Source organism: Taudactylus pleione, unplaced genomic scaffold, assembly GCF_031769625.1.
Source record: "Taudactylus pleione unplaced genomic scaffold, aTauple2 ptg000290l, whole genome shotgun sequence".
Taxonomy (NCBI): Eukaryota; Metazoa; Chordata; class Amphibia; order Anura; family Myobatrachidae; genus Taudactylus; species Taudactylus pleione.
In genome coordinates this window covers 3,648,295-3,663,074 of record NW_028284692.1, presented here as the reverse complement: position 1 = coordinate 3,663,074, position 14,780 = coordinate 3,648,295, and the positions used below count along the sequence as shown (strand labels likewise).

Below are 14,780 nucleotides of genomic sequence, written 5' to 3'. Positions count from 1 at the left end.
CCTAACTGTCCCTCCTAGTGCCTAACCCTTACTGTCCCTGCTAGTGCCTAACTCTAACAAAAAAACAAAACAAAACCAGGTGTCAACCATTTTAGTGTCATTCCCATGTCGACCTTTTGTACCCATCAACCTAAACCCATGTCAAAAATATTCTCTTCATTGTTGGGTCTATCAATACTGGCACCAAGAGGGCTGAAGGGAGGAAGATTAGGGACAGTAAAATGGTTGACAGAAGAAATCAGACACACAGCGCTAACATAAGTCACAAACCATGCAGAAACAAAGTACCTGCACAATGGCACTACAATCAACCACAAGACCTAAAGTCTAGTGGGAATAGTGGTACATACTCTGACCTCACTGGAGGAGAGGTATGCAGGGGGGACCAAGGCACCGCACTGCGTTGAGACCAGCGGTCTATGCACAAAAAGATGGCCGCCGGAGATCTCAGAGTGGGTGTGCCCGGGTGAGGATCGCTGGTACAGCCTGCATAATCACAGGGAGAAAATGGCGCTGTGTGCAGCGGGGGAGGAGCCACCTGTGCAGTACAGGAAAGCGCACTCCCCTGGCATGCATTTAACCCCCTGGATGCTGGCGCGCAACAGCCCCATATCCTGGGGGTCCAGTGATAGCGCAGGCTCTTGCCTGGCTACACTCGCAGCCGTCCCCAGCCCTGGGGACAAAAAGTGGACTGTGCCTCAGCGGGCGCCTACCGCAGATGCCGCTGCTTACCTTCAATGTCCCCCGTGAAATCCGCCCACAGTCCCAGACCCCCAGGGTTTCCGCTAGCTGGAACTACCAAGAGCCCGCCGAGTTCCCCGGATCAGTACCGGTGGTCGGCACCAGAGTAGCAGCACGGATGTCCTCTGGACTGTCCGTGCTGACTACTCTTGAAGATCTTCAGGGGCTGTCCAGCAGCCCCTCTGTGCAATGACCCGACTCCGGCCGGGCACCTACGAAACTGAAGGTGCCTTGGCCAGGGGGCGGGGTATAGAAGAGGAGGTCTCAGTGCATCCAGGGACTAAAAGTTTAACTGTGTGATGCCGACGGCAGAGCCATCGCCTATACCCCAAGGTAGCTTGTGGATACCCTATGGACCCTGCAGAAGAAATCCCTTTTTTTCTGATCTTCCGGAGGAAGTGCATAAAAAGACAAAATCCACTTGGATGCCAACAATTTCGTATTAGGATGAGACCAGGCTTCCGCCAAAATATCCTCTAGCTGAGCAGAGGGAGACAACATCGCCGACTCCTTCTTTCTTTCAAAGAGGGGTGCCTCTAAAACCAGACAGGCATGCGAAACCTTAATAAGTAAAGCAGCCTTAACTGATTTTACTAAGGCATCAATAATGACCTGGGCTAAATGTTCGTCCTGAGCCGAGGAGGAATCAACCTCCAATGTCTGGGATAACTCACCTTCCAGATGCGAAGGGTTGTCAGACAGGGAGTCATAACCTGAGTGGGGAGGCATAAAATCATCCCTTCGGGGTGACCTGCATTTAGCTGAGGCCTCCAGCATATCATGTAGGGAGCTGGAGACCTGCACCAAGCCCTGGTCTGACTGGGACAAACCCTGAACCCAAGCTGAGTCCAAGAGGGTCAGTTGTTGGTCTCCAAGAGCAGGCTGAGAAAAGGCCAGCTGAGGTCCCCCGGTAGCCACTGAGGAGGACGGGGGGTTCCGGGAGGCTGTTGGTGAGGCGCCAACTCCCAAATGGCAAGTAACAGGAAGGGAGCACCACTTCCGACAGGGACTCATTCTGTGCCTCCACAGAACGCTGGTCACAAAGGCCAGTGTGATACTGAGCCGAACATGCAGATGTAAGCGTCCAGCACAGGAGCACCCCTCTCCTGGGAAATCTTTGCAGAGGTTCCCTTGGAATACATAGTGTCACTAAAGGTGAAACAGCACGCAGATACACAGTAATAATCTAAGTGGTTTGTGGGGGCAAGAGCACTAAATTGAGAGACCACGAATAATAGAATAAGTGGCCTAGTGATACCAAATTACTGTAAGTCCCAAGTACAGTGTAGTGACTGCCAGTAAACATATAAGTAGGCACAATGAGAAAAATAACAAACACATAACCTGAATAAACTATGCAGGTAGTAATGCTATAAGAATGAGTAAGCAGACAGAAATTATTATCAGACAAGTACAGATAATAAAAATAATAACTGTAACCTGAAGACTAACTTAAGGCTATAAGGAAAAGTGCTCAGAAATAATAATATATTAGGCACAATAGTCCCAACAACCAACAGGTGAGGAAGGATAATAGAATAACCTGGCACCACAAGAGTGAGGTATATGGGAGCCCTCTATCTGTGCAGGGAGGCAGATTATTGATATAAAATGGTTGCCCAGTGCCTGGGAGTGGTTAGGAGAGGAGCCTTTGACAGGAACCAGCCAAAGGCTGGGGGTGGAGAGAACAGTGAAAGGCTCCACCCCTGTTTGACCAACCCCAGGGACCTGCCGCCGAACAAAGGCGCCCCCGTTGCAGCCGCTTTCAAAGTGGTCTAGCGGTAACACAGATACGATCCTTGCCATGAGCCGCCAGTGGCGTTAGCAGCTATAAAGTCCGGCTCCCCTTAGTGTGGAGAGCTGCTTACCTGTCCTCTTGTCTGGAGGAGAAGCCTTTGGTGCTCCCAAAGAAGTTAACTCTTTGGTGCCCAGGACTCCTGCAGCTCCACATATACCTATATAGTCCCAGTGTCCCCCTTGGATGAAAGAAAAAAAATGTATGTATTTGAACTCCTAATTTTAACATGATTTGTTCAGGTACACAGTTACTTGCTCTATCTTCCTGTGTTCCCAAATCAGACCCTATCTGTGCGCTAAATAAATAACGGTTAATAATAATCTAATAAGCATAATATTAATAATGTGACCATCACTGTATGAAAAGAGCAGGAAAAAATGGCCAGGAGCAGGAGAAACAGTGTGTTTAGACAGCGGAAAAAAGGCAGTGCTTCTGCCAGTCCTCTGCTTCCTACTGTCTGTATTACCCTACTGTAGAAGGTCAAAATGTAACTTAAAAATACATTTGCATATTGTCCATAACAGCACAGTGGTATTAAACTTACAAAAATGTTTAATAAGTTGGGTGTTCTGTAATGTCTTATGCCTTAATAGCTGTTTAGATAGAAAATCAAAATATCTCAGCTTGCTACCATATTTCTTTGCCACTGCCTCAATTAAAGTGACTACTTATTTTTGCCAATGCATCTAATTGTTCTCAAAGATGCACGCCCACTTCCTGGTTTTTGGAAACAGCCGAGCAACAGGAGGATACATCTGGGTGTTTGCATGTGGTGCAAAGAGTAAAAATGTCACTACCAAGGCCAACATTCTTCCACTAAGAATACTAGCGTTCCCGCTAGGCTGTTTCAGCGGGGCGCAGCGCCCTGCCCTATTTCTGAAGGGCAGAAAAGCACCCTGCCCTCCAGCGCTGCGCCCTGCTGAAGCAACCTGCGGGCTGTCTCCACCCGCGGGCCGCAGTGTACCGCGAGTGGGGAAAACGGTGGTGCAGCGGTCAGCGCCCGGCATCCATTCACAGTGACCGCAGCGCTTGGGGGCTACCCGGCAGGTTTGTAAGTGCCGGGCACGCCCCCAACAGTGACGAAAAGAGGACGCATCATAAAGACACGCCCCCTTTTCATTGGCTGCCCCTTTTTATTGGCCGCGCCTCCGGCGCGCACAGAAGTGCCCTTGCCCTAGGTCCGTCACCCTGTCTGCCACCGGACCTAGAGTGAATACTAAATACCACATTCATTTAATTAAACATTTATATTTTTCTCCGAAAATATTCTTTTGTTTAGCTTCATATCTTATATTAATCACAAGTGACACGATATCAGGATAAGTTTTATTATAAATGTCACTGTTGTATGAAGCTCTTCATTATATGTTCAGCGTGCACCAAGAAATACACTATTCCAATTAAATGCAACTGAAATACACAAAATACATCCTGTTAACAGTATAAGACAAGGGGGTATATTTACTAAGCAGTGTGTTTCCATAGCTGCCGATTGCACGCAAATTTGCCCATGGGTTTTAAAACTGTTATAATATCACTGCTGTTTTAAATCTCGACAATAGATGGGTTTGAAACCCCCCACTCAGTAAATATATCCCTAGGACTGCATGCATGTGAGAAAATCAGATCCTTCTTAAGAAAAAAAATCTAGTTACACTGTGTGCAACCAATCCCTATTTAGGAAGGTACGCCCAGATTAATCCAACTCTCCATCGGAAAGCACATTCCCAGCAGACAGTGCCATTTTGGCTCACATATCCATATGGCTTTACATAAATTGGGCTCATGAGCAAAAATAGCTATGAAGCATCACGAAAGAGCCTTTGTGCTATGTATTTACACTGTTGCATGGTCCTGAATGTGCCTTAGGGGGAGATCTATAAATAGGTGATTTTGTACAGTCGCCTGAAATCACTATAAATTGTTAATTCTTTCCTCAAACTCTCAAATCTATTACACTGCACAACAATGAAAATGTTTCCGATGTGAAAATAGCTACTTCTAATTGATTTCAGCATGCAAAGAATGAATATGACATTTAAAACTCTCAGTTAGCTCTGAGTTCCAAGATATAGCCCATTTATGATGATGTAGGGGTATTCCTAGTGAAGTGGGCAGAATGGAGAGAATCTTACCAGCAATCTGCGTTCCGCACAGAGGGGGAGGGGCCTAATGACCCAATTAAATTAATCAGTTATTTGTCCCCTCCCCTATTCATATATATGCGATTCACTGGATTACCCGCACAAGATAACTGTGGTGCACTGAGTGACAAGCATAGTGAGCGATTCCACCAAGACATTTCAGCAATGGAAGAAAGATATCAGGGTAGGTGAATCGCTACTGTTGGACAGTGACAAGAGATGCCCCAGAAGAGGAGTATAAGCGACAATCAAAGAGAAAGCACCCCCATCAATAGGCCTCTATATTAGATAGTACTTTCGTATGCTGTATGTTTGTTTCGTTTTGTGTTCTTATTTGTGATTGATTGAATTAAAACAACTGTTATTTATTTTCGATCAAGAAAATATCAGATTATTATAAAATAGCTTTTTACTATGACTATATTACTAATGTACATACAGTATAGGTGCAAGTAGTGTAGCTAAAAAATAGAGCTAGTAAAAACATTCTGAAATCATTTTAGTTTTTCTTGACCTCCAATTAGTAATGGATGACTATTTTTAGAAAGGAAACAAATTAAAAAGTATTAATTTGTTGTACAGTGTTATCAATCGTATTATTTTTAATTCAGGCAAATGTGCGTAGTTCTATTCTGCTGATCAAAATCGCAACATTCCATTAATTTGGCATAGGAATAGATTTGGTCTGGATTGGAATAGGCAATTCATTTTCAATGGGCACAGAAAACAGGATTTTGGTACTTACCGATAAATCCCTTTCTCCGATTCCACAGGGGACACTGGAGTTCAAGACAGTGGGGTATAGACGGTGGTAGAGTAGAGCCTGGCACTTTAAATAATTTAGAAGTGTGACTGGCTCCTCCCCCTCTATGCCCCATCAGCCCCAGTTTAAGAACTGAGCCCGAGAGGAGACGGAGGACAACAGGAAAACGAGGAGAAGGAGAAGACCACAGAACGGAACAATACCGACTGAAGGAGAACAGAGGAAACCACTGCAGGGAACACATGCAGTCACACAACTATATAAAGACCCACAACAGGCAGGTACGCCGTACCGGGCGGGCGTCCAGTGTCCCCTGTGGAATCGGAGAAAGGGATTTATCGGTAAGTACCAAAATCCTGTTTTCTCCTTCATCCACTAGGGGACACTGGAGTTCAAGACAGTGGGGACGTCCCAAAGCCAACCTCCCGGGTGGGAAGCGCGGAGAACATGCCGACCCTTCGGCCAACCGAACAGGGACCGCATAGAACCGGAGGTTCAACGGAAGGCAAGAGCTGAGAATCAAGTGTCGTGAGCCAGGAGACAACCAGAACTCCGTGCGGAACAGACACAGAATACCACAACGTACAGTAATCGAATGGAATAAGCGGCTAGCGAGAAAACACCCTCAGATGAGAAGCATCAGAACACTGTAAACTCAGCTGAAAACAGACCAAGCCAGACTGTTGGGAGCAGAGAACTCCTACCCGAATCCATAGGAGAAGGGCAGTAACCCGAGAAGAAACCTCGAGGAAACCGTACCAGATTCGGAAACAGGAAGCTTCCACATTTTGCAGATAGCAGAATACCAGCACTGCTGGACATAACTCATATAGATAGAAGTATAACGATACCAATCTACAAAAACAGAGAGTCCACAGACTCCTCACAAAGAGTATAAGGTAAAAGTCAAGGCCGCACAGTCGCCCTGAACCCTTCTGAAAGTCCAACTACTACAAAGTTGTTAACCAGCGGAAGGATGAGACCATAGAAATCTCCAACGAGTGGAGATCACCCTGGGCATGAGGCCGAGGCGGCTTCGAGAAGATTGAGATTACAATACCTTTCAGAGGGTCAGACCGCAGTACAACCCATTCTGAGAACAGGAATAAACCAGCAACTGAAACCCTGACGCTAAAGAGAAAACAACGGACAACTTCCAACATGATGGAAGTGCATAGGTAGTAGTAACTGCTGGCCTGAACATAGCATGAAAACAACCAGGAAGATACCAGTCAGGTACCTGTCAGTATGATAAAAATATCAACAGCTACTGAACAGGAAACCCACCAGGCCCCCTGAGTGGAACATAGTGACTGTCACACTTCTATGTAAAGATGTGCAGTAGCCCAGAGATGTGCTTTGGTCCATAACGCCAACAGATTCTAGTAGAATTGGTTCTCAATGTTGTAACTATGCACCCACACTCCAGGAAAATTCTAAAGTGTAGAGCCAACTGATTAAAAGAACGGATGGCTGCTAGGAGGCAGTAAGGGAGAAGAACTCTATGTATGTCAGTTTACATGAAATAGGAGCCTCTACCGAGGCATTAGTGGGTAAGCTCTCACCTGTGAGCGACCAGAAGCCCTCTGGCCCGAAATGTAGAATGTCACTGACCTGTTCTATCGCAAAGCAACCCGCCACATTAGGAATAGAGAGTAGCTTCAGTGGGCTAAGACCAATGCCCTACAGCACGTACTTCAGTCTGGAGATGTGCAGTAGAAAATACTGTGGAAACTAGCAGAATGTTAGTGGAGACAAGAACTTCGTAAAACAGGACTCTATACCTGAGCCTGTTCCATTAGAGACGTGTATCTGTAGATTATACTTATACCCCAAAAACGGTCTGCTAGTTTAAGTATCCTTACATAAATATTTACAATGTGTATTATGCCCACCAATCTAATATAACCCAGGTCTGTCCCTGCCTAAATCGGTAGGTGGCCCTAGGCCTTCAAGATATGAATTGTACCTAAGGGCCCTTTAGACTCATTCTATTGAGATATGCGACAATAATATGGAGTACCGGAATCGATACTGAGAAGGGTACCTGTACTTAGACATAGAACTCGTTAGTTATCCCAAGCAAAGAAGGGAGATAGCAGTAGTGATAACCCCAGAAGGGTTAAACAGAAAACAGGTTTTTGTTTCCCAATTATTAGGAAATATACATACAAGGAATGGGCGTCTTACAAGTTTGCTACCAAGTGCATCACTGTAATGATAATAGGTCCCCCGAAACGGGGCGCCATAGATATAGACCAACATGAACCGAGCTATATAAGTATATATCCTTATATACATGTGACATGTCTAGGGTCCATACTAGAAGCAATGCCTTAGGGAATTGTGACTATCACTATGTAAGCTGCAGCACATGACTTTAGATTATAGAGCCACCATATAATATGTATGGATATAGCCTACAGCTTCTGGTAATCCCAGGCGGCTTCCCATGCGTGGTATTATAGGTAACCTAATGCTTGTGGAAGTATAGGCCTCCTACACATATACATGTATATACACACAACCCAATCCCCCGGGAGAGATCGTGTTAAGCGGAGTTATTGTACCATCTACCGCATCAGGAGTCCAGCCTCCAATCGCAGCCTTCTATCAATATGCTAGGTATCAGACATAAAACTGATAAGAACAGATCCTACCCCTGCTCTTATGGTAAGGATAAGAAGCGATATCCACATATGCATACGCATACCTACATACAAATTTAGTAGGTGACGATAATATTGTAAAATTAGAACATGAGCAAAAATTAAAGCCATGGAAGGAACTGAGCCCAAGGACAAAATTCACTCCAGCATGTATATGTTCTACTGCAGGGCTAGTATAAAATACAATATACATATTATATATATATATACACACACACATATACATACAATACACGTGGCTTACCCCCACGCAGGGGGACTGCTCATGTACCGCGTGTGGCCGTCACTCTGCTACTGCGCAGGGGCAGGATATGTTAGCTGCGTGCTGTCCCAGACTGGTTTCGATCCTGGGACCCTTCTGTTACAGGTGTACTCGCCTTAGCAGGTGAGCCATTTTAGCGCCAGATTAACCCATTTTTCGAAGTGGGAATCAAAAAGACTACCTCAGTGCTGTGAGGCAGTATTGCCACGTTACTAACCTCTTCCTGTATGTGCTGCCGAAGGGAACACATGAGAAATAAATAGATGCACATATGCATACCTTCTAAGGTAAGCACAGAAAGCTGGTGAAAGGTTTTAAGACCAGCCTATAATGTAGTATATGTGCTGCCACATATATGCATGGGAAGATACTGCCCCTCTTTAAGGCGAGCCCATGTGAGGCATAAGCCTGGGGATGGGACGCCAAAATGTGCTAACCCTGGGTGAAGGGTATGCTATAACCATAAGTTCTGGCAGCAGCACCAGAACAGTAGAGCTAGTACACCATGAGGCTATGATACTTCACAGGCTAAGATACCAAGCCATTAGATTAAGCTAGGCGCCCTTTGTTATAGAAGGGAAGCCTGCCAAGCGGCGTTGCATTGGCGGGACTGTCTCGTCAACCCCTCGCTTCTAGCTGTGATGCATCGACTGAACTGGCCTCTTTCAGAACCGCCTAACGTGGTGTTATGGTGCAAAAGGGAATTGGGCTAGTTCCCATACAGCTAGCAACCAGCTATCCACTGTAGCTAGCACTAAACTCGTGTCATACAAGGACAGGGCGTCCCCTACCTTTTGCGCTGAAGCACACCCAGTGTGGTAGGCGTAAGAGACCCACGCTAAAGCACTCCCTGCTGCAGGTAGTGCACTGAGCTATCATGCTTGTGTGCAGTAGTAACTACAGTCCTTAAAAGGGAAACAGGGGGCGCTGTTTGTTCATGAATACCGCGCTGTACGTGTGCAAACTGCTACACTCCAGTCAGCACAGCGCTGCTAGCCCCCTTAATAATATAAAGCGGTGATGCTGTCCTGCTGTGACAGGAGTGTGATGGTCATACAGCACTGCATCGGGGAGCCGCATTGTGCTGGTATAACGTAAGGCTATTAGCCCTATGTTATAGCTAACAGGGAAGCCTGCTCAGCCCCGCCAGTAGCTGCGGGACGCGGCATCTCCTCCTGAGATTTAGATGAGGAGCGTTGCGAATTTTTAAGACCAGCCTAAGCAATTACAGTGCTGCCTGCACCGGGAGAACATACAAACTCCACACAGCAAGAGCCGTGGAGAGATCCGAGCCCTGCGCTGATACTTATTTGTAGCTAGCACTATACTCCTACCTCTACTTTTGTGCTAGCAGCACTCCCAGCGTGGGAGAAGGAGGGAGTCGCGTAGGATACCCACGCTAATTAACCTGCGCTGGTCTGCACTGCACTGCATCTTTAACCAGCGGCAGGCAGTGGTACAGATGGCGCGGCTATTATGCATGACGCGCCCTTCCCTAAAATCCCGGCTATCAGTGTGTGCGCGCGCGCGTGCACTGTAAGGCTCGCCTCTGCCCACTTACTAGGAAAAAGTGGGCTGGGCGTAATGTAGGGAAGACAACCTTCCTTCCCGGCCCTTCTGAGCGGGGTACGGGAGTCATCAGCAGACACATTTATAAGGCTGGGCCCCTCAATAAGGGAAGCCTCTTTACGCGGGTACTCCTTACCAAGGATCGCGCTGCTTGTCAGCGCTGCACTGCCTCTGTAGAGGGACACGTCTGGCCTCCTGAAGTCGGCCATTACACCAGATGGCAGGACCTCGCCTGTGCTGCACTATTTAGTGAGCAGCGGTGCGGCGTCTGTCATTTGTGTGATCTTACTCACACCTGGCTGCCCCGCTGGTTGGGCTGTTGTGCGCCCGCCATTAGGGCCGCGAAGGGGGCGTGGCTTTGCCCCGAGTGCGGCCGCCATTTTAATAATGGGGGGGCTGCTGCTGCCTGCTCTAGACGCGGCAGGATGCCCTCCCAGGTACCTCTGAGGTCCCTTCACGGGGGGACTAATGCAGAGTATGTCTGCGCAGCATCGCTAACGGACCGGCAGACCGCGCTGCTCTCAGATGAGGGCTTAGAGCACGAGCCCGACTCCATCCCCTCGTTAATAGGAGGGGGATGGCTAGGAATAAGCCAGAGACCCGGACGCTGACTGTCGAGTGCAGCGGCAGGTCTAGTCAGCAGCTCCGACACTACCACTTTCACTGGCAGGGGGAAGGAGCCCTGTGTGACAGCCATGCAGTGTGCGCTGTCCCTGAGCCCAGCGTTTTGGCCCACCACTCCAGCTAGTCAGGAGTAGTGGGATATACTTATGGACTGCTGCGGCCGGGTTGCTGGGCTGGGGGGCAAATGAGGAAACCCGGACACGAACCGGTTTCAGTTGTGGCGGGTCCTCATGGAGTCCGATGACTGTTTAAAGTCCCCCCTCAGGGTCACCGGACACAGACTGCAGTAGCTGTGTGGTGCCCTCCCGGCGGCCACAGTAAGCAGCCTGCCTGTCCTCAGTGCTTGTAATAAAAGCTTAAAATATAATTATATGAGAAAGGCTGGAGACAGCCTGATGTGCGACCGGCTCTCTCGGGCACATTCTAAAAACTGGGGCTGATGGGGCATAGAGGGGGAGGAGCCAGTCACACTTCTAAATTATTTAAAGTGCCAGGCTCTACTCTACCACCGTCTATACCCCACTGTCTTGAACTCCAGTGTCCCCTAGTGGATGAAGGAGAAAGCTCATTAAAATGCATTGCCCATATTAATGAATGGAAAACACTGAGCCAATAGCATCAACAGCAAAGTGATGTAATACTATTGTGGAACTAACAAAGCTTGCTAGAAATTGTCTTCGTTTTACATTAGTATTACTGTTGATATTTATTTTACTTTATTATTTCGTATTTTGCTTTTAAAAAATATATATCTTTTTATTGTAGCATTTTCCCAATTATCTCATTCATACCATAAATTCTCGGGTAAATAAAGATATTTTATGTTATGAGATTGCATATCCAAGAGCTTTTAGACAGAGTTAGGAACTCAAATGATTTCTCATAGTCACAATATATTCAAAAGGTGGTACATTATTTCTTAACATACACACATTTGCCTGATAAATGCCACAATTATATCACCACCTTAGCCGTTGTGCACACAGATGTTACAGACAGACAGACAGATAAATAAACAGCCAGACTTCACTTGTGCATAACAGACTGGGAGGAACTATGAGATACTATATGCAAAGTTAATGAAAACTGACCTTGTCTCTTCAGCATTTGGTAGGCATCCTTTATTTTATTCTCCTCAGGAAGAGCCACTGTCCAACTGTACAGCAGACCCACTACTTTGCTCTTTACTTTCTCTGACACCCTGTCTCCCAAATACTGTGGATCAGAAAATAATGGTGTTAATTAATAAAATTATGTAATAATATTAATATTTATATAACACTCTTATCCAAAAAACTGAGAGTACATTTACAGGAAATAATCCAGGTTACAATGAGATGAGGGTGCCAGCTTGGGTATACTATAATTGGTTACAGACAAAATATATAATATCCATAGTAGTAGCAAATATATGCAAAATATTAGTTCCACATATTGTTCATTCTCCTCACAGGTATATCTGGTGAGGGAGACATTTTAGGCACACTACATAAGTTACAATGTGCCTTCACCCCCAGTATGCAGCAAAATAATTGGATTTTTGTACCCATCGTAAAATCCCTTCCCAGTAGTCCATCTGGGGCATACTGGTAATCACGCTGGGTAGAGGAGCTGGTGCAGGAGTACAGGCACCAAAAGGTTAAAATATATTCCCCCCCCCCCATCCCGTATAACCCGTACCTCATCCACCAGACCTTAGCTTTTGTATAACAAAGTCACAGGAAGAACAACCATAACTATGTCACCAGGAACCAATGAGAACATAGATCAAGACCAATCAGGGGGGATCGCAGTGTTTCCCAGGGGGACTACGAGGAAGACATTTTATGGTGAGTACAAAAATCCAATTTCCTCATGCATCCATCTGATGGATACTGGTAATTACATTGGGACTATACAAAGCAAGCCTAACAAGGGGGGGCATCATCCAGCAAAGCTGTGTGTAGAACGTGACACACATATCAGCATCATCGGAACAAAAAGTGTGGAACTGGTAACATTTTTAAAGGAATGTGCAGAGGACCAGGTCGCTGCTCTACACAACTGCTCAAAAGAGGCTCCATGGCGAACAGCCCAAGAAGCCTCAATTTGGACTTGTGGAAAGAGGGAAACAGTAACAGACTTACCTTGGATGCCAGCCAACCTGGCTTTGGTGCATCGATAAGGATCAAAAGGGGTATCCGTACGCCAAACGGAAGACGTATGGTCAAAATAAAACATGGCCAGCATCCAAAAGACCCAACGGACATTGTGCCAATGGAGGCGGATGGAAAAGCCGGGACAACAATTTCCTTGTCCGCATGGGAAAGTGGGAGAAATTAAGGCGTAGTCCAAGGACCACCCTTTCAGAATGACAAAGGGTGGCCTACAAGATGAGTCAGCCAAGTCTGAGACGCGGCTAGTGGGAGCAAAGGATAGGCAAAACACCACTCCCAAAGTTAGAGAACACATGGTCCTTCGAAGGAGGCCCTCGGAAGGGCTTCCAATACCAAATTGATATCCCACATAGAGATCGGAGGTATATACAGGAATTTGAAGAACATCCAGAAGGAAGGTCTGTACCTCCGAATGGTGGCCAACACATCCCTAAAAACCACATGGCAGAAACAGGAACCCTGGTGAGTAGTAAGGCGAAGGCTTTGATTAGAAGGACAAAACACATGGAAATCTAAAAGACTCCCGTCTAGAGATCCCGAAGTTCGCCCCAGATATAGGAAGTCCAGATGTGATGATATATACTTGAAGTGACTAGACTGCGAGCCTGAAGCATGGCTTGGATGACCTGTCTGGTCCCAAGAACAGAGTTGTCCGGATAGCTGAGACAAATCTGTGAGTAGACAAAGGCCCTGACGCAGTAGGTCCTGCTGAAGAGGAAAGTGTCAAGGAATCTCGACCAGCATTCCCTCAAAGAGAGCGTACCATGGCCGGTGAGGCCAGTCTAGAGCTATGAGTATGACCGGGAAACCCTCCCATCAAATACGGAGTAGTCGTCTGGCCAGAATGGATAGCGTTATAAATAGTTACCCCAAGTTGGGGACCAAGGCATTGCATCCACAAAGACCGCCTGAGGATTCCTTGAGTGTGCCCTGTACATGGGAAACTCCTTTGTAAACTGGGAAGCCCTGAAATCTATGACTGGCATCCCCCACAAACCTGAAGACATGAATTATTTGAAAGACTTGCTGGTGTAGTTCCCATACCTATAATGTACAGTCAGGTGCACGCAGGAACTGAAGACATTTGCAGTAGAGGCCTGGCAGAGCACCACCATGGATGAAACCCAGGGTCTGGTGATGTCTATGCGTTCCAGACTTCAGGCTGTAATTGCCTGCAAAGGATTTGCAACAAAATATTAAAAAGTTCTATTTAGGATTGTTTAGTTTGTCCCATTACTTTTGGCCCCTTAAAAAGTAGGAGGCACATATAGAAACCGTTGTAATTCCTACACTGTTCACCTGATTTGGATGTAATTACCCCCAAATTAAATCTGAAAGTCTGCAGTTAAAGCACATCTTGTTTGTTTCATTTCAAAGCCATTGTGGTGGTGAATAGAGGCCAAAATATGTAAATTCTGTCAATGTCCCAATATTTATGAACCTGACTGTACTGATTAGTAGTTTTTACTCCTGACGTCAACACGAAAAGATTTCGTTTTGACGTGACACGCAAAAGGGCCATGTAAAGTAGTCCATGAGACAAAACAGTCTCCATTTAGGTCAACTCCAGCTACGTTAAGTGTCTGTCCCTGTGCTTTATTTATTGTCATGCCAAAGATGATATTCCGCAGGGCAAAGAATTCTGACTTCTTGCATGGCTTCCTGACTGCGAGTGCCGTCCTGGTGATTTATGTAGGCCACCACGGTTGCATTGTCCAACTATATCTTCACCGGACATCCCTGAAGTTCCAGGATGTTGATGGAAACCTGGCTCTCCTGATGCATCCAGTGGCCCTGAAAGGCTAGCTTACAAGTTACAGCTCCCCACAACGAAGGCTTGCATCGGTGGTGAGTAGGACCCAGTACTGGATCCAAAAGGGGCATCTCTTGCCCAGGTGTGAGCGCTGGAGCCACCACAGTAGGGAGAGACGAAGAATTAGAGTCTGAGCCTTGAGGTTCGGGCGTGACTTGATCCAACGCTTCAGAATGATTCCCTGGAGAGGCTGGGAGTGAAACTGTCATATTCCACCAAGTCGAATGTTGAAACCAATGAC

The 14,780-nt window shown here is 46.5% G+C and overlaps 1 protein-coding gene across 1 annotated transcript in view; it reads right to left on the bottom strand.

The window, feature by feature from the left end:
- The window catches only part of GGA3 (golgi associated, gamma adaptin ear containing, ARF binding protein 3), a 109,446-nt gene that overhangs the window by 60,103 nt on the left and 34,563 nt on the right, over positions 1 to 14,780 (bottom strand). Inside the window, exon 5 of the mRNA XM_088482576.1 lies at positions 11,662 to 11,785. Coding sequence (XP_088338702.1) covers positions 11,662 to 11,785 — 124 coding nt within the window. The remainder of the gene's footprint in view (positions 1 to 11,661; positions 11,786 to 14,780) is intronic.